General features: G+C 41.6%; 1 gene segment (V, D, J or C); it reads left to right on the top strand.

Annotated features, from left to right (window-relative positions):
• The first annotated feature begins 2226 nt into the window (after window positions 1-2226).
• On the top strand, window positions 2227-2821 carry LOC122239746. The segment is given in 2 exon segments: window positions 2227-2354; window positions 2454-2821. Coding segments are annotated over 2 exon segments (399 nt in total).
• The last annotated feature ends 16960 nt before the right edge of the window (window positions 2822-19781 follow it).

The raw sequence follows: 19781 nt of genomic DNA, 5'->3' as shown, positions 1-19781 counted from the left end.
CCAAGAAGACCTAACAATTGTAAACATTTATGCGCCAACTGTGAGAGCACCCAAATATAGAAATCAATTAATCACAAACATAAGGAAACTCATCGATAAGAATACCATAATAGTAGGAGACTTCAACACCCCATTCACAACAATGAACAGATCACCTGATCAAAAAATCAACAAGAAAACAATGGCTTTCAATGACACACTGGACCAGAAGGACTTAACAAATATATTCAGAACATTTCATCCTAAAGCAACAGAATATGCACTCTTCTACAGTATACATGGAACTTTCTCCAGAATAGACCATATACTGGGACACAAATCAGCCCTAAGTAAGTACAAAAAGATCGAGATCATACCATGCATATTTTCAGACCACAATGCCATGAACTCAAAATCAACCACAAGAAAAAATTTGGAAAGGTAACAAATAACTAGAGACTGAAGGACCTACTAAAGAATGAATGGGCTAACCAAGCAGTTAAAGAAGAAATTAAAAACTATATGGAAGTCAATGAAAATGATAACACCACAACGCAAACCTCTAGGATGCAGCAAAGGCGGTCATAAGAGGAAAGTATATAGCAATCCAGGCCTTCCTAAAGAGGGAAGAAAGATCTCAGATACACAACCTAACCTTATGACTAAAGAGGTGGAAAAGGAACAGCAAATAAAACCCAAAACCAGCAGAAGGCAGGAAATACTAAAGATTAGAGCAGAAATTAGTGCGATCGAAACCAAAACACAGTAGAACAAATCAATGAAACTAAAAGCTGGTGCTTTGAAAGAATTAACAAAATTGATAAACCACTATCCAGTTTGATCAAAAAGAAAAAGGAAAGGACCCAAATAAATAAAATCAAAAATGACAGAGGAGGCAAGGGGAAAAATAGCAAAAATGAACTACTGGGACCTCATCAAAATCAAAAGTTTCTGCATAGTGAAGGCAACAATCAGCAAAACTAAAATTCAACTGACAGAATGGGAGAAGATATTTGCAAATGACATCTCAGATAAAGAGTTAGTATCCAAAATCTATAAAGAATTTATCAAACTCAACACCCAAAACAAAATCCAGTGAAGAAACAGGAAAAAGACATGAATAGACACTTCTCCAAAGAAGACATCCTGATGGCCAACCGACACATGAAAAAATGCTCCACATCACTCATCATCACGGAAATGCCAATCAAAACCCTAATGAGATACCACCTGACACCTGTCAGAATGGCTAACATTAACAACTCAGGCAACAACAGACGTTGGCAAGGATGCAGAGAGAGGATCTCTTTTGCATTTTTGGGGGCAATGCAAGTTGGTGCAGCCACTCTGGAAAACTGTATGGAGATTCCTCAAAAAACTAAAAATACAACTCCCCTATGAAGCAGCAATTGCACTACTAGGCATTTCTCCACGGGACACAGGTGTTCTGTTTCAAAGGGACACATGCACCCCCATGTTTATAGCAGCACTATCAACAATAGCCAAAGTATGGAAAGAGACAAATGTCCATCGATGGATGAATGGATAAAGAAGAAGTGGTAAATATACACAATGGAGTATTACTCGGCAATCAAAAAGAGTGAAATCTTGCCATTTGCAACTATGTGGATGGAACTAGAGGGTATTATGCGAAGTGAAATGAGTCAGTCAGAGAAAGACAAAACTCATATGACTTCACTCATATGAGGACTTTAAGAGACAAAGCAGATGAACATAAGGGAAGGGAAACCAAAATAACATGAAAACATGGAGGGGACAGAGCATAAGAGACTCATAAATATGGAGAACAAACAGAGGGCTACTGGAGGGGTTGTGGGAGGCGGGATGGGCTAAACTGGTAAGGGGCACTAAGGAATCTACTCCTGAAATCATTGTTGCACTATATGCTAACTAATTTGGATGTTTATAAACTAAAAATAAATACTAATTAATAATAAAAAAATTAAAATATTTTAAGAGAAAATAATGCGTGATCATGCTGTTCAGGTAAATATTTCTTAAAGATTATGCCAAAGCCTCCATTAATAAAGGTAAAAATCCAAAACTGAAAAAACAAAAATTCTTCATATTGTCACACCGCCATCCACACAAACTAATGTAGAAGTGCGTCCCTAACCCTGTCATTCACTTTTACACAATCAAACCTAAGTCTGGAGCTTGATATATATGTCAGAGGACATGCAAATGGGGCCCTTTCTGTGCTGATAAAAACAACCCAGCCCGACCGTGCAGCTGGGAGACGAGCCCCAGCCCCAGGAGTCCCAGGTGTTCCCATTCTGTGATCATCACAGAACACACACACCTCACCATGGAGTTTGTGCTGGGCTGGGTGTTCCTGGTTGCTCTTTTCAAAGGTAATTCATGGTGAACGAGGGACACTGAGTCTGTGAATGGATATGAGTGAAAGAGTGGATGTGTGACAGTTTCCTGACCAACATGTCTTGTGTCTGCAGGTGTCCAGTGTGACGTGCAGCTGGTGGAGTCTGGGGGAGACCTGGTGAAGCCTGGCGGGTCCCTGAGACTCACCTGTGTGGCCTCTGGATTCACCTTCAGTAGTTCCAGCATGAACTGGGTCCGCCAGGCTCCAGGAAAAGGGCTGCAGTGGGTCGCGTATATTAGTAGTAGTGGAGGTAGCACAGGCTACGCAGACTCCGTGAAGGGCCGATTCACCATCTCCAGAGACAACGCCAAGAACACGCTGTATCTGCAGATGAACAACCTCAAGACCGACGACACGGCCACATATTACTGTGCGAAAGACACAGTGAGGGGACATCACTGGGAGCCCAGACACAAACCTCCCTGAAGGAGGGGATCGGCACCACCAGGGGGCGCACACTATGCACAATTCTGCTTTGTGTTCCCAGGAGCAGGTGCAGATGGAGGTTACAGGAAGGTTTCCTGTCAGGGTCTGGGGCTTCCTCTCCACACAGCAGTTTCCCCAGGGAGCCTCCCTGGTTATATGATTCTGTGTTTACCTATTAACTCTCTGAATTAGCAACTGGGTTGTCATAGGGAAACTAGACGAACTTGCACAAAGACACAGTTGTTTGCACTTGCTTACTCTGCTCCCTCAATATGAGTGACTTACAGATTTCCTGGGGCACAACAGCTGCACATTTACAGGATTCCCAGATGCGCTCCCTGTGCAGCCAGGACCACAGGATCCCACAGCTCCTCCTTATCCTCACCCAGCCCTTGTCCCAGTCAAACAACGTGACTCTTTCTTCATAGCCCTTTGCTACTCAGGACTTTAAATGAGCTACAGCTTTATTCAATTACTCTAAAGGAGAGACAAACAATCTCCATGTATTAGTCAAGATTCCCCTGAGGAACACAACCCAAAGGTCATTGGTTTCCATAACTAAATATGTTGAGAAGACCCATGATCTACTGTCACAAGCTGAAGACCCAGGAAAACCAGTGATGTAATTCTTGTCTGATTCTGACTAGTGTCTAGTCTCAGAACGTGGAGAGATGATGATGTAACTCTCAGAAAAAGGGCCAGAGGAGACCAATATTCCAGTTCAAAAAGCACATGGGAAGTAAAAATGAGGGAATTCGTCCTCCATCTGCATCAGATTCTATTCACAAACTTAACGGAATGGGTGGTGCCCAGGCAGAAAGAAACCATGGATGGAAATGCCAATCTCTTCTGGAAACTCATCACAGACATCCACAGAAACAGTGGTGAATCTGGGCACCCATGACGCAGTCAAGATAACCTATAAAGTTAATCATGACAAGTCAACCTCCTGTAAACGTGGAGCTCAAAGACTGAAGATTTAAAAGTCGATCCCATCATTGGGGTGGAGTCTGGTGGGCACAGCAGTGCTCCTGTGGAGGAGGGCAGAGGCCCATAAGGGGAACTGTGGTCTGAGTATCCCCTGGGTCGCATGGGGAGAGACAATTCCCTTCGTGGAGTGCATTTGGGAGACGGGGCATTGCCTCTCATAGGACAGGAGAGCTGACAGGCACCATTAAAGTTCCCTGATCATTAGCATAGGAGCCTCTTCTGAGAGCAGCTAGCTGGACACTGCCTTCTGGTTGTTCTTCACCATGCACTCCAAGCCCCTAGTGTTCATGCAACTGCCCATCTGGGGTAAACCAGCTCCAGGCACAGCACACCAAGACCCTCTCCCAGAGGATCAGTGGGGTCCCTGTCATATGGAGTTCACACAATTTGGAGTTTTCAAACCCAGCTAGAGCTCCTGAGATAAAACATAAGAGCCCTGTGCCACCAGATGGGTCAATGGCTTGGACGCAGACAGGGTGAAAGCAATTCTGACGGAAGCCTGGCACCCACAAGTGTTCTCTCTGTGTGAGGGCTTCCTGAATAGGGGAGGCTGGGAACTCCAACTCCAGGGACTAGAGAGGGAGCTGATGCCAATATTTCCTTCCACCAATCAGCATGGACAGATTTCACTCAGCAGCACAGCATCCCCAGTGCAAGCTGAGCCACTAACACCAAGCTCCACCTACTCCAGCCCCCATCAAGTGCTTGCTTACTAGGAAAGAGTGCCTGGCAACCAGACCACCACTGCACCCCTTCCTCCAAAGACCATTGTAAACCCCCACACGCACCAAGTCAGCTGATCATACAGTGACGCATATCCTCACCTCTAGGGGAGATAGGAATTAGCCTCTTTTAACAAGCAGACCAAACTCACCTAGTTAAAACTCACAACACTGGGCACAAAGTCCAACACTCCCCACTGGAGGCAAGGAGAAAATCTGCAGAGGACTGTCCTGAGGGACAGAGCAGCCAAAAAACGACAGCACAGTGCCACGGAACATAAATCCTTCATGAAGTGTCAGGCCGTGGACAGTATGTGAACACTGCTCAATAAAGATACTACCCTAGAAGCAGAAAAGATAACAGGATTTTCTAAAACATTTAAGAGGGCAGAGACATAGACAACAACATGATGGAGGAATTCATCCTAAAAGAAAAAACGATAAAAGGTCATTGTGAGGGATATAATTAAAACACATAAACTAATGTGCCTCAAACAGAATTTCTAAAAACTCTCATAATGAAACAGGATTTTCAAAAAGTATCATAAGGATGCTAGCTGTGCTTGAGGAAAATATATGAGACATGAAGGATACGCTTACTGCAAACAGAAAAGACCTAAAAACTAGTCAGGATGAAATTTTAAATGTTGTAACCGAGATGTGAAACTGATTGGATATAATGACCTCAAGGCTGAAAGAAGCAGATGAATGAGGAAGGGACATAGAAGATAAAAGTATGGGGGAAATGAAGCTGGAAAGAAGAGGTAAAGTAAAATATTGCATCACAAACATACACTTAGGGAAATCAGCAACTCCATAAACTGTAATAACATTCTTTTGAAAGGAGTCCCAAAAGAATAAGAGGGAGAAAAAGGGTGATACATTTTAGCTGAGGGAATATAGTGAAAATTTCCACAAGCTGGGGAAGGAAACAGACATCCACATCTAGAAGGCAGAGAGAACACCCATTAAAATAAAAAAAAAAAAAAAGCAGGCCAACACTGAGACATATCATAGGAAAATGGCAAAATATCCAGATAAAGAAAAACCATAAAGGCATCAACACAAAAGAAGTTGCTAACTAACAAGGGAAGATTAAAAAAAAACTATGGCAGATGTCTCTACAGAAACCTTCATGCAAGTAGGGAGTGGCATCATATCCTCAACATGCGCAATTGAAAATTTTGCAGCTAAGAATACTTTCTCCAGTAAGACAGCCATTCAGATACAAGGAGTGATAGAATTTCCCAGACAAACAAAAACCAAAGGAGTTCATGGTCTCTAAATCAGCCCTGCGAGAAATTAAAGGGGACCCTTTGAGTGGGAAAGGAAGACTAAAAGTAACAAAGACTAGAAATAAACAGAGAAAATCTCCAGAAACAATGACTTTGGAGGTAACACTATGGCACTAAGTTTATATCTGTCAATAATTACTGTGAATGTAAATGGGCAAAATGCTACAATCAAAAGACATAGGATACCGGAATGGATAAAAACAAATACAAGATCCTTCTATACACTGCACACTATTGACTCGTTTTCAACCTAAAACACCTGTAGATTGAAAGTGAGGGGAGGGTGAACAATTTATCATGCTAACGGACGTCAAAAGAAAGTTGTAGTACCACACTCATATCACACTAACTAGTTTTCAAACCAAAGTTTGTTACAAGAGATCAGGAAGGCAGTATATCATCATAAAGGGGTCCAGCCAACAAGAAGATCTGAAGCTTTAAATATTTATACCCCAAAAATGTAAGCACTGAAATATATAACTCAATTATTAAGACACATAAAGAAACTCATTGATAATAGACAATAGTAATAACAGAGATCGTTAACACTCCACTTACAACAATGGAAAGACAATCTAAGCTGAAAATCAATAAGGAAACAATGGCTTTGAAAGACACATGGACTGAATGGACTTAACAGATATATTCACAACATTCCATCCTAAAGCACCAGAATACACATTCTTTTTGAGTGGGCATGGAACATTCTCCAGAACAGATCACATACTATGTCACAAATCAGCCCTCTACAAGTACAAAAAGACTGAGATCATTCCATGCGTATTTTCAAACCACAACACTATGAAACTTGAAGTCGACCACAAGAAAAATTTGAGCAACACTGCCAAAACATTAGGTTAAAGAACATTGCAGTAAAAGCAGAATGAGATTTTCAGGAAATTACAGAAGCAATAAAAAATACATGGAAGCAAATGAAAATGAAAACATGCCAGTTCCAAACCATCTGGAGGCAGCAAAGTTGATGGAAGAGTGAAATATATAGCAGTACAGGCCACACTCAAGAAAGAAGAAAGGTCTCAAACACACAACCACTTTACAACTAAAGGAGCTAGAAAAAGAACAAATGAACCCTAAAGCCAGCAGGAACAGGTAAACAAAAAAGATTAGAGCAGAAATAAATGATATAGGAACAAAGAAAAACAGTAGAACAGATGAATGAAACTATAAGTTGGTTTTTGTAAGAATAAATAAAAATGATAAACCCATGGGCAGACTTGGCAAAAACAAAAGAGAAGGGACGAAAGTAAATATAATGAGAATTTGAGAGGAGACATCGCGACTGACACCACAGAAATACAACTATGAGAAAATAGTTTGGAGATTTATATGCCAACAAATTGGGCAATCTGGAAGAAATGGATAAATTCCCAGAATAATGTAAACTACCTAAACTGAAAAAGGAAGAAAGAGAAAACGTGAACAGACTGATAATGAGCAAAGAAATTGAATCATTAATCAAAAATCTACTGACACACAAAAATCCAGGGCCAGATAGGTTCACAGGTGAATTCTACCAGATATTTAACAAGAGTGTAAAATATTCTATTTAAGTAGAATAGAATATTCCTGTCTTCACAAACTGTTCCAAATAATAGAAATGGAAAGAAAACTTCCAAATTCATTCTATAAGATGAGTATGATCACGGTTCCAAACCAGATTAAACCCCACTAAAAATGAGACTTACATGCCACTAGCCCTAATGAGCAAGAATACAACAATTGTCAAGAAAATACTTGCAGGGGCGCCTGGGTGGCTCAGTCGGTTAAGCGTCCGATTTGGCTCAGGTCGTAATCTTGCGGTCCGTGAGTTCGAGCCCCGTGTCAGGCTCTGTGCTGACAGCTCAGAGCCTGGAGCCTGTTTCAGATTCTGTGTCTCCCTCTCTCTGACCCTCCCCCATTCATGCTCTGTCTCTCTCTGTCTCAAAAATAAATAAACGTTACAAAAAAAGAAAGAAAATACTTGCAAATTGAATCCAACAAGACATTAAAAGGATCCTTTAACGTGACCAGGTGGGATTTATTCCTTGGCTGTAAGGGTGGTTCAATAGTCACAAATAAATCAATGTAATACATACCATCAATCAGAGAAAGGATACGAATGATATGACCCTCTCAATGGATGCAAAAAAAAAATTGACATAGTACAGCATCCTCTCTTGATAAAACCCTCAACAAGGGGTAGAGGAAACACACCTCAACATCATAAAGTCCGTACATGAAAACCCCACAGCTAATATCCTCAGTGGGGAAAAAAACCCTTTTCCTCTACTGTCAGGAACACAAGAGGGATGTCCACACCCATCATTCTGCTTAACACAGCAGTGGAAGTCTTATCCTCAAAAACAGACAACAACAAAAAATAAAGGCATACAAGTTGGAAAAGAAGAAGTCAAATATTCCCTCTTCACAGATGACATGACACTCTATATAAAAAACTCAAGACTCCACCAAAATATTGCAAGAACTGATACACAAATTCAGCAAAGTCACAAGATACAGTATCAACATACTGAAATCGGCTGCATTTCTACACAGCAATAATGAAGAAACAGAAAGAAAAATAAAAAAAACTATCCATCCCGTTTACAATTGCACCAAATATAATAGGATACCTAAAGAGTTAAAATATCTATACTCTGAAGACTCTAAAAACGGTGAAAGAAACTGAGGATGACACAAAGAAATGGAAACACCTTCATGTTCATGGATTTAAGGAGCAAGTAGTGTTGAAATGTCTATGCTACACAAAGAAACGGGAGACTTCATGATTATGGATTTCATGCTATATTACAAAGCTGTACTTATCAAGACAGTAAGCTACAAGCACAAAAGAGACACATAGATCAAGAGAACAGAAGAGTAAACCCAGATATGGACTCACAAATGTATGGCCACCTCGTCTTGGATGAAGTAGGAAAGACTATGTAATGGGAAAAAAGACAGCCTTGTCAACAGAGGGTGTTGGGAAAACTGGACCAGAACATGCAGAAGAATGAAACTGAACCACTTTCTTACTCCATACACAAAAATAAATCCAAATGGGTGAAAGACCTAAATGTGAGACAGGAGACCATCAAATCCTAGAGGAGAACAGGCAGCAACCTCCTGGACTTGGGACATAGCAACTTCTTACTAGACGTGTCTAGAGAGGCAAGGGAAACAACAGCAAACTTGAACTACTGGGACCTCATCAAAATAAAAACCTTCTGCACAGCTAAAGAAACAATCAACTAATCTAAAAGGCATTCTACAGAAATTAAAAAGGTATTTGCAAACCACATATCTGATAAAGGCTTACTTTCCAAAATCTATTAAAAAAATTTCTCAAACTCAACACCCAAAATACAAAGAATCCAGTGGAGAAATGGGCAGAAGACATGAGGAGATACTTTTCCAAACAAAGCATTCCGATGGCTAACCGACACAGACGAACATATGCTCAACATCACTCATCATCAGAGAATTACAAATCAAAACTACAATGAGAGATGACTGCACACCTGTCAGAATGGCTACAATTAACAACTCAGGAAACAACAGATATTGATGAGGATGAGGAGAGAAGGGAACCCTTTTACACTCTTGGTGGGAATGCAAAGTGCCCGGACCATTCCAGAAAACAGTTTAAAAACTAAAAATTAAACAACCTTCCACTCCAGCAATTGCTCTACTAGGAATTCATCCAAAGCATACAAAACTTCTGATTTGAGGAAGTACATGCACCCCAATGTTTACAGCAGCATTAACTATGACAGCCAAACTGAGGAAAGAGACCAAAAGTCCACCATGTGATTAATCTGCTATATGTATAGAATGGCATATTACTCAGTCATAAAAAAGAATGAAATCTTGCCATTTGCAAAGATGTTGATGCAGCTACAGGGCATCATGCTAAGCAAAGTAAGTCAGTCAAAGATGACAAACAACATATGATTTCCTCATATGGGGAATTTAGATCTAGGGGAAGGGGAAAAAGAGCAAGAAATCATAAAATAAAAAAACCTCTAAGGTTAGAGACCAAACTGAGGGTTGCTGGAGGGCAGGTGTGTGGGGGATGGGATAATGGGTGTTGGGGATTAAGGAGGCCACGTGTTGTGATGAGTACCGGGTGTTAATGTAAGTGATGAACCAATAAATTCTACTACTGAAATTAATATTACACAATATGTTAACTAACAAATATTTAAACACAAACTTAAAAAATTTGAAAAGTGGAAAAAAGGAACGGAGAATTGTTGTCACAAATTGTCATGAACATGGAATCCAAGGTAGTGAGTCTAACGTCTTGCATTTACTCATTATATCCCTAACTGATGGTGGACATAAATTAACATACTCATGAATTTTCACAGCAGTGCCAGGTGAGCTGGAATTCAAACCACAGCTGCCCTTCCCAACTCCCCTGTGCCCACACATCATGGACAGCTTGTCCAGACACCTGCACAAGAACCCACGTTGGGCCTCAGCAGGGACCCACATCTGCAGAACTGGAAAGTGTGGACAGTTGACGCTTCCTGAGAAGCTCTGGGTTTCCTTCCCCGACTTGCTTTCTCAGCTCCCTTGTCTTCCTTTCCTATCTCTTGAAGAGAACCATGTCTCCTGTTAGTGGTTCATGAAAGTGAGGGGCTATATGTTCTATAAACATTTAATATGACAGGTAACATATAAGGGGACAAAAAAAAAAAAAACCCATATGATGCAGCCTGTCTCGTGGCTCCTATCACCCAATGTGGTAGAGTACAAATAAACCTAACTATTCATTTGATCAAAAACTGCACAGCATGTTGGAAAAGTATTAAGAGATGAGAAGCCTGGAAGAATTCCACAAATGCAGATATGAGCTCCCCTTGGAAGGAAGAAGAAAAATTACAGTCCCACACACGCAAGTGTAAAATAATTTTAGCAAATGTTACAAGAGTTTCAATGTGTTCTTCATGAAGTGTCTAAAATTGGCAACGCAAAAAATGGATTTTGAGGGTTTCACATAGAATTGTGAAGGAAAAATTGTGTCAAAAACTTGGTTGTGTGCACAGAGCTCAACGGCTCCTGAGACATATAGAAAGCCCACCACCTGAAAAGGTAAACGTGTTTTTGGACCCCAGGAGCATATCTATCAAATCTGATGAGCAGTCTGGCCAAAGAGACACAGAATGGCAACTCTTGTGAAATTTGAACTTCAATTTCATATATTTCCGCATAATTTCCATATATTAGGAAAAACCATGCCACGAAAATGATTTGCTAGAGTCTATAAATTTAAAAACAAACGACAAAACTCTAAGTCACCAGAGACCAAATAGGGAACACGACAACATTGAGAGAAACCAGAAAAAAACAAGACTTTTAGTTACATTGTAAGTCAAGAAATCAGTGGGGTGCCTGGATGGTTGAGTCAGTTAAGTGTCTCACTTCAGCTCAGGTCTCGGTGTCACAATTTGAGGGTTTGAGCCCCGTTGTCAGGCCCTATGCTGACAGCTCAGAACCTGGAGCCTGCTTCAGATTCTGTGTCTCCCTCTCTCTCTGTTTTTCCCTGCTCACGTTCTGTTTCTCTATCAACAATAAACATTTTAAAAAAATATTAGTCATAAGCAATCAATCATCAAGAAAAGGAAAACTATAGCTAAGAACACAAGACCCATAAAAAGAAATGGTATAAATAGACTTTGTGAAAATCAAATACGATTATCTGCCCACGTGAATACCAATAGTAAGATAAGTTACAGAGTAAGAGACAACATTCACAAATTGCATAACCACCAAGGGACCTGCATCTTGAATATGCTAACAACCCTCAACAGTCAATAGGAAAAAAGGAAACAAACCTCCATAAAACAAGCACAGCCTTGTGTAGTAGACATCCTATCCTTGAGGTTATAGACACATTAGTTACTGACTGGAGAAGACTCTTCACACCATCGACTGTCAGGGAAATTCAAATCAAGAATGCAACAGATGCCCTATACACACATCCCAATGGCTCAGGTATGAACAACTCTGACAACAACATCCAGGTGAGCATCCAGCATACGTGGGGACTCAAACAATGCAGGAAGGATTGACAAACAAACACCAGCTCTGGAAAACCGTTGGCTGTTGCTTATGAAATTATACATGGATGACATAAAAAGGAACCTGGAAATACCACTCCCGGGTATTTGTCCCTGAAGAATGAAATCCCATGCTCAGAAAATAAATGGTGTGTAAATATTTACAGCATCTTTCTTAGTGTTAGAAGCTCAGAATAAGGCAAAAGTCTTTCTAAATATAAAGGAATAAACCAAGTACGAAACTTCCATCAATGGGATGCTTTGCCAGAGAACTGTGACACTACTGATGCACACCTGAAACCAGGTGAAACTCAAAGACATGATGTGGAGGGAAGGGCGGTAGTCCCATAATTACAGAGGTGGTGTGACCTGGGACATTCACACAGCCAGACCATGGTGACAGTGGTTTGGTTGGGCATTCCTTAGCTCTTTCTTTCCCAAACCACATGATGAGATACTCTGCTTCATTTGACAGCACTCCTATGTTCAACCACCCTCTGATGTATGGAGTCTCCACAGACTGAACCCTACAACCTCGGAATCCTCTGAATGGAGAGTAGTTGAGACCATAGTCTGATATGTGTTCTGACAGGAGCTGTTCCCTCCACTGTCCCTGGCTCTGGCTCTCTCCTGCAGGTGAGGGGGAGTAGGTTAGGAATCCTCCACTGAAACCATCTGTCTCCTGCACCTGACTCTCCCACAACATGAGGCCCAGACCTTCTTCCTCACACTTAGCTGGAAATGAAGTCAGTTCTATAGGAACAGATTTGCTCCTTGGATTAGAGGATTGCTCCATCTCCCCCTTACCTGGGCAATACTCTGGGCAAAGGTCTGCAGCTGCAGGGCGTGTCAGGGACAAACAGGATCCCAAACAGTTTGGAAACTGAGGGCTCTATTTAGGGGTGGCTGGCAGCTTCACTGCCTTGTGGCTTGCTTGTCCTGGTGGCATGAGACTCCTGCCATACAAGTCAGGTCTGGGGTGATCAGGTTCCCAGCATCCCTAGTGGACTGTGCCCAGGGCAGAGCTTCCTTTCTGGGAGTGGGGCTGCCAACAATGAGTGAGTCGCACATCTCAGGCACCTGCTGGGGCTTGGCCTCAACAGCAAACAGCTTAGGGTCACTGACATCCTGTCCCTCTGGGAAAGAGTCCTCTGAACAGGAGCTGGTCACCGGGAACCGTGTGTATTGGCTACAACAGTCTGGAGGGGAGGTTGCAGCCAGGCTCAGGGGCACATGCCTATAGTCCCAGTTACTTGCACTGGAGTTTCTTCTTGCTGATCTGGGGTGGGAAAGGAAAAGAACATACCTTAGTTCAAATAGTCTAGGTATTCTTTCTGGTAGTATATTTTCTGCAATAAATGCTTCTTCATGGGCTGTATGCCAACATGGCCATTTGCAGGCACTATAAATACATTATTTGAGTTTTTCTTCAAATTCCAGTTAGTTAACACGCAATGTACTATTACTTTCAGGTGTAAAATATAGTGATTCAACATTGCAATACAGCACCCAGTGTTCGTGATGAGCGCTCCCCTTAATCCCCATCAACTACCTCCCCATCCCTCCACACACCCTCCCCAGGGTAACCATCAGTTTTTCCCCTATAGTTAAGTATCTGTTTCGTGGGGCTTACGTGGTTCCATGAGTTAGGCCCACGACTCTTGATCTGGGCTCTTGTCTTGATCTCATCATTCCTGAGACCGAGCCCCACTTTGGTTTCCGCACTGACAGCACGACGTTTCCTTGGGATTCTCTTCCCATCTGCCTCTGCCCCACCTCCCATTCTCTCTCTAAATAAATAAGTGAACATTGAAAAAATCGCCTATTTCTTGGTTTGCCTCTTCTCTCTTATTTGTCCCTTTGCCCATTTGTTGTTTCTTAAATTCTACATATGGATGAAATCATATATTTGTCTTTCTCTGACTTATTTCCGTAAATATAATACTCTCTAGGCCCATCCCTGTCCTTAACAATAGCTAATGTCATTCCTTTTACGACTGAGAAATATTCCAGTGTGCGTGGACGGGGTTATGTAGATATACCACGTATTCTATACCCATTCATCAATCAATGCATACTTCGGCTGGGTTGTTTCCATAGCTGGGCTGTTTGTGACATAGCTGCTATAAACAGAGAGGTACAATTCCCTTAAATTAGTATTTTTGTATCCTTTGGGTAAATACCTAGTAGTGCATTTGTTCTATCATAACGTAGTTGTATTTTTAGCTTTCTAAGGAACCTCCATGCTGTTTTCCATAGTGGCTGTGCCAGTGTGCATTCCCACCAGCACCTCGAAAAGGATCCTCTTTCTCTGCATCCTCACCAACACCTGTTGTTTCTTGTGCTGTTGAGTTCAGCCTTTCTGACCAGTGTGAGTTGATATTTCAATGTAGTTTGGATTTATGTTTCCCTGATGAGGAGTGATGTTGACCATCTTTTCATGTGTTTATTGACAATCTGTAGGTCACATTTGGAAAAATGCTTATTCATGTCTTGTGGCCATTTTTTAATAGGATTATTCAGTTCTGGAGTTGAACTTTATACCATATATAGAAACCTTAAAGACTCCACCAAAAAAAACCCCGCTAGAACTGCTACAATAAACCTGTAAATTTGTAGCATACAAAATCAACATATAGAAATTTGTTACATTTCTATACACCAATAATGAAGCAGGAGAAAGAGAAATCAAGGAATCAATCCCATTTAAAATTACACCAAAACCATAATATACTAGAAATAAACCTAAGTAAAGAGGTACAAGATCTGTACTCTGAAAAGTCTGGGACATTTATGGAAGAAATTGAAGAAAACACAAAGAAATGGAAAAAATATTCCATGCACATGGATCAAAAGAAAAATCATTGTTAAACGACAATACTATCCAAAGCAATCTACACATTCAATGCAAATAATTCAATTTCCTGTCAAATAATACCAGCATTTTTCACAGAGCTAGAACAAATAACTCTAAAATTATCATGGAACCACAAAAGACCCCAAATAACCAAAGATCTTGAAAAGAAAAAAACCTGGAGGCATCACAATTCTGGATATCAAGCTATATTACAATGCTGTAGTCGTCAAGACAGGATGATACTGGCAAAAAAAAAAAAAAAAACATAGATTAATGGAAAAGATTAGAAAACCCTGAAATGGACACATCACTATATGATCAACTAATCTTTGACAGAGCAGGAAAGATTATCAAATGGAAAAAGTCCCTTCAAAAACTGGTGTTGGGAAAACTGGACAGCATCGTGAACTTGTAAGGAACCTGGACCACTTTCTTACAGTACACACCAAAATAAATACAAATTGAATGAAAGACCTAAATGGGAGACAGGAAACCATCAAAATCCTAGAGGACGACACAGGCACCAACCTCTTTGACCTTGGCCAGAACAAGTTCTTACTAGACATGTCCCCAGAGGCAAGGGAAACAATAGCAAAAATAAACTATTGGGATCTCATCAAGATAAAAAGCTTCTGCACAGCAAAGAACAAATCAACAAAACTAAAAGGCAACTGACAAAATGGGGGGAGATATTTGTATGACATCTCAGACAATGGGTTAGTATCCAAAATCTATAAAGAACTTACCAAACTCAACACTCAAAAAACAAATAATCCAGTGAAGAAATGGGCAGAAGACATGAATACATATTTTTCCAAAGAAGACATCCAGATGGCAAAAAGACACGAATAAAGATGCTCAACAACACTCTTCTTCAGTGAAATATAAAGCAAAACCACAATGAGATACCAACTCACACCTGTCACAATGACTAAAATTAACAATTCAGAAAACACAAAATGTCAGCAAGGATGCAGAGAAAGCGAAACCCTTTCGCACTGTTGATGGTAATGCAAACTGGCGCAGCCACTCTGGAAAACAGTGTGGAGATTCCTCAAAAAATGAAAAACGGAACTATCCTGTGATCAAGCAATTGCATTTATCCAAGGATACCAAAGGTATCCAAAGGATACCAAAAGGCTGATTCGAAAGGGCACGTGCATCCCAATCTTTATGGCAGCCTTATCAACAAAAAACAAATTGTGGAACAGCCCAAATATTCATCAACACATGAATGCATAAAGAAGAGGTGGTAAATATATACAATGCAATATTACTTAGCCATCAAAAAGAATGACATCTTGCCAATTACAATAATGTGGATGGAACTACAGTGTATTATGCTAAGTGGAACAAGTCAGTCAGAAAAAGTCAAATATCCTATGATTTCACACATTAGTGGAATATAACAAACACAACATACGGAAAGGAAAAATAAAATAAATCAAATCAGAGAGGGAGGAAACCAGAAGACACTCTTAAATACAGAGAACAAACTGAGGGGAAGTGGGGGAGGTGGGCTAAATGGCATGTGGCCATTAAGGAGGGCACTGGGTGAAATGAGAACTGGGTGTTATATGTATGCGATGGTTCTCTAAATTCTACCCCTAAAATCAGTACTACACTGTATGTTAACAGATTGAATTTACATTAATATAATACAAGAAAATTATATATAGAGAGAGACTACCTCAAAATAGCAAGCTTCTGCACAGTGAAGGAAACAATCAACAAAACAAAAAAGCAACCTATGGAATGGAAGAAGATATCTGTAAATGACATGTCCTCAGGGTTAGTTTCCAAAATGTGTAAGTTTTTTTAACTTGTTTTCAAATTATCAGTAGAGAGTGTGTCCATGCAGTTCAGCACACTGTTGTGTGAGAAGCAAAACTCGTGTCTTCCAGTTTTATATTGTGGTAAGATCTCACTGAACATGAGACCCACACTCTTCACAAAATTTTAACCATACATTACAGTATTGATAATTACAGGGGTAATGATGTGGAGACCCCTCTAGAACTTAATCATCTTGCATAACACAAAATCATAGCCCTTGAGATCTACTCCTCACTGACCCTCCCTGCCAGGCCCTGTAAACTGCCATTTCACTCTCCATTTCATTGTTATCAAAACCCAAATTCAGCTGCCTGTTGCTGGAAAGGTCAATGTTCAAAGTTTTAGTTTGGGTGGCAAAAGAATTTGAGCTATATTCAGAAGGCCAGCCACTGGGCAGAAGGCAAACTCTTGTCCAAACACCAACTCTGAGGTTTCTCCCTGACCCAGGGCGTTTTAAAGCAGTAGAGGGTACTTATTCAAGCAAGGGAGTGCCATGGTCAAAACCATCTTTTGATCATGGGCAGACTCCATGGTGCAAGCTGCAAAGTAACCTCAACTCCCCTCCATCTCCAGCTGAAGAGGGAACCAAACTACATGAGACTGCCAGAGGCCAGGAAAGAACCCCCATAATGGATTAGAGGAGAAAACCCCTGGGGCTCACACATGGTCAGCAGTACTTTCTGTTCTCCCCAGCTGGCATAAGAAAATACTAAAATACAACCTTGTAGTTCACCAATCATCACTCAGAATACTGACATATGTTTTCCTCAGTGAACTCAGAGGAACCTTCAAAGCAAAAACCAAAAGGACCAAATGGCTTGCAAACTAATAGCCAAGGAGAGTAAGACACACAAAACTACAAAGAGATTTTTTGCATCCCCCATAAAGGTAAAATTGACAATGTTTACCTCCACATCACAAGGAAGCAAAAGCAGTGGTCTCTGTAATGAGGAAAAGTAGTCATCCAAAGAAAGTGACCCAGCAGTACCAAAGGACATGGAATAGGTAGAGAAGTTCAGGGTATTATAACTGCATAGCCCATATGCAAGTAGCTTCAGTAAAGATTGAAGGTGTTGACTACAGCCATGCCTCTGGGTCCAAATCCCTACCCATGTCCATGTGACCACTCTTGACCATGGCCCACCTGACCCTCCCACATCCACCCCAGCCGAACCAATGTGCAGGGTCACCCAATGCCACACCCTGGGACTGTTGCCGAACCCCACAGGTGGCCCCCAAGTGCAGGGTGCTGGCCACCTGGCACAGCCCTCTGTTCTCTCTGATGGTCTAGACCTAGTTTTGCTGAGGATCCTCCATTTATCCATTCTCACTGGCAGATGTCCCTGAGCAGGGGCATGAGGCTGGCAGAGGGCCAGGTCACCCTGAGGGCACCCCTCTTGCTGTTTGCACTCTGGGCAGTGCTGGCTCCTGTGTAGGGTTCTCAAGGGCATCCCTCATGGCGCTACATCTCCTCTGAGATGGTAATTCCCAAGAAGGAGCCGCACCACAGCAAGGGCATTCAGAGGCCTGGCTGTCTGTCCTATAGCCTGCATTTTGGGGGCAAGAGACATGTTATGCACATGCGGCACAAGAAACTCTTTTGGTCCAGACTCTGCTGATGATGACTCAGGATGCTCAGGGAGCATCCTGACTACACTTTCATGCCTCCAGACTGTTACTACCTCGGCTACCTGGAGGAGATTCCTCTTTCCATGGTCACAATCGACACAGGCTATGGCAGCCTTGAAGATATCATGAAGTTGGATTAACTTGCCTATGAAATGAGACCCCTCGGTGATTTCCAATGGTTTGAACACGTTGTTTCTCACATAGTCGCAGACATCTGTGCAATGGGACCTACTTATAACCTGGGATATAAGGAGGACAGGGGACCCCCAGTTCCTCAAGGAAATGCCAATGCAGCCCCAAGGATCTCTAGTAAGTTCTGTTCATCGCATCATGGAATTTTCAAAGGACTTGCTCTCAGTTTCAAAACAATGTATAGTGTGTTAACCACGTGGAAAAAAGTGCCCAATTCCGAATAAGGCTAGTTAGCTTAATTGAGTCAATATTTCATGGTATCGATGTAAGTTATTGGTTTCATGGTCATTTACAGTGAGAGACATCAAGCTCACGCGGGCAATTATGTGTTGCATCAGAGTCCTTTTGTCTCTTCAGTAGGATGAGTCAAAGGATTTTCGATTTCTTAAAACACATTCACCCTTAATGTGATTTGAGATAGGCCCCATGAGGTTCATTGCACTCCAGTTGTGTATTCTATATGCCATCCACCAGTGGGTTATATGCCATCCTTCTGAGTTATTTAGGCAGACATTATTTACTCTTGTCTGTCATAGCAACACATCAGATGGCAAGAAATTGTGGCTTGTGCATTGACACTGATGAATGTGCTTGCCAAAAAAGGTCCAACTGCATTAGGACCCAATTAACTGGTATAATGGAAGCTTTCAGTAACTGTTCATTCATATGCAGCACATAATGAATTGTGGAACAGGCAAGTGCATGTTCAACACTGAAATGGTGCATTTAAATAAAAGCCTGACCCACTATCATTATGGAAACTACATAGTGGATCCAAGAAAGCAGTGTGACTGTGGCTCATTCAACCAGTGCTACAGCAATCTAGGCTGTATGCGTGATTGTATCTTAACCCCTGGGGGCAAATGTAATACAGGCAGACGCTATACAGACTGCACCAACTCCGCTGCTAGGAGACTCTGCAGACCAATCCAAAATATACGTGATCTTCCAGAGTTCTGCCATGGGTTGACCTTGGCGTACCCTGTGACTTCCATAACAAGATGGACCGCGTGCACTGAAGAGGGCTGCTGCTATCATGGAAACTGCACTGACCGCACTATTCATGGCCAAGAAATCTTTGGCAGAAATTCTGGGAAAGGTGAAGATGTCTGCTATACCATAAATCACAAAGGCAGCCAACATGGACACCGCAGAACACCCCGGGGAAGTCAACGCTGAACCTGTTCCCATACAGGTGTGCCGTGTGGAAGGCTGCAGTGTAGGAATGTCACACATCTCCCTCAACTGCAAGGGCATGTTGGATTCCATCTGTCTGAGATCCAGGGTTCAGATGTTTGGGGCTGGATTCACATCGTAGCACAGGAACAACCCAGATTCCTCATGTGAGAACTGGTACTTCCTGTGCTTCTGGAAAGTTCTGCCAGG

This window comes from Panthera tigris, chromosome B3, assembly GCF_018350195.1.
Source record: "Panthera tigris isolate Pti1 chromosome B3, P.tigris_Pti1_mat1.1, whole genome shotgun sequence".
Lineage (NCBI taxonomy): Eukaryota > Metazoa > Chordata > Mammalia > Carnivora > Felidae > Panthera > Panthera tigris.
The sequence above is the reverse complement of the archived record's forward strand: the minus strand, read 5'-3'. Positions and strand labels throughout refer to the sequence as shown.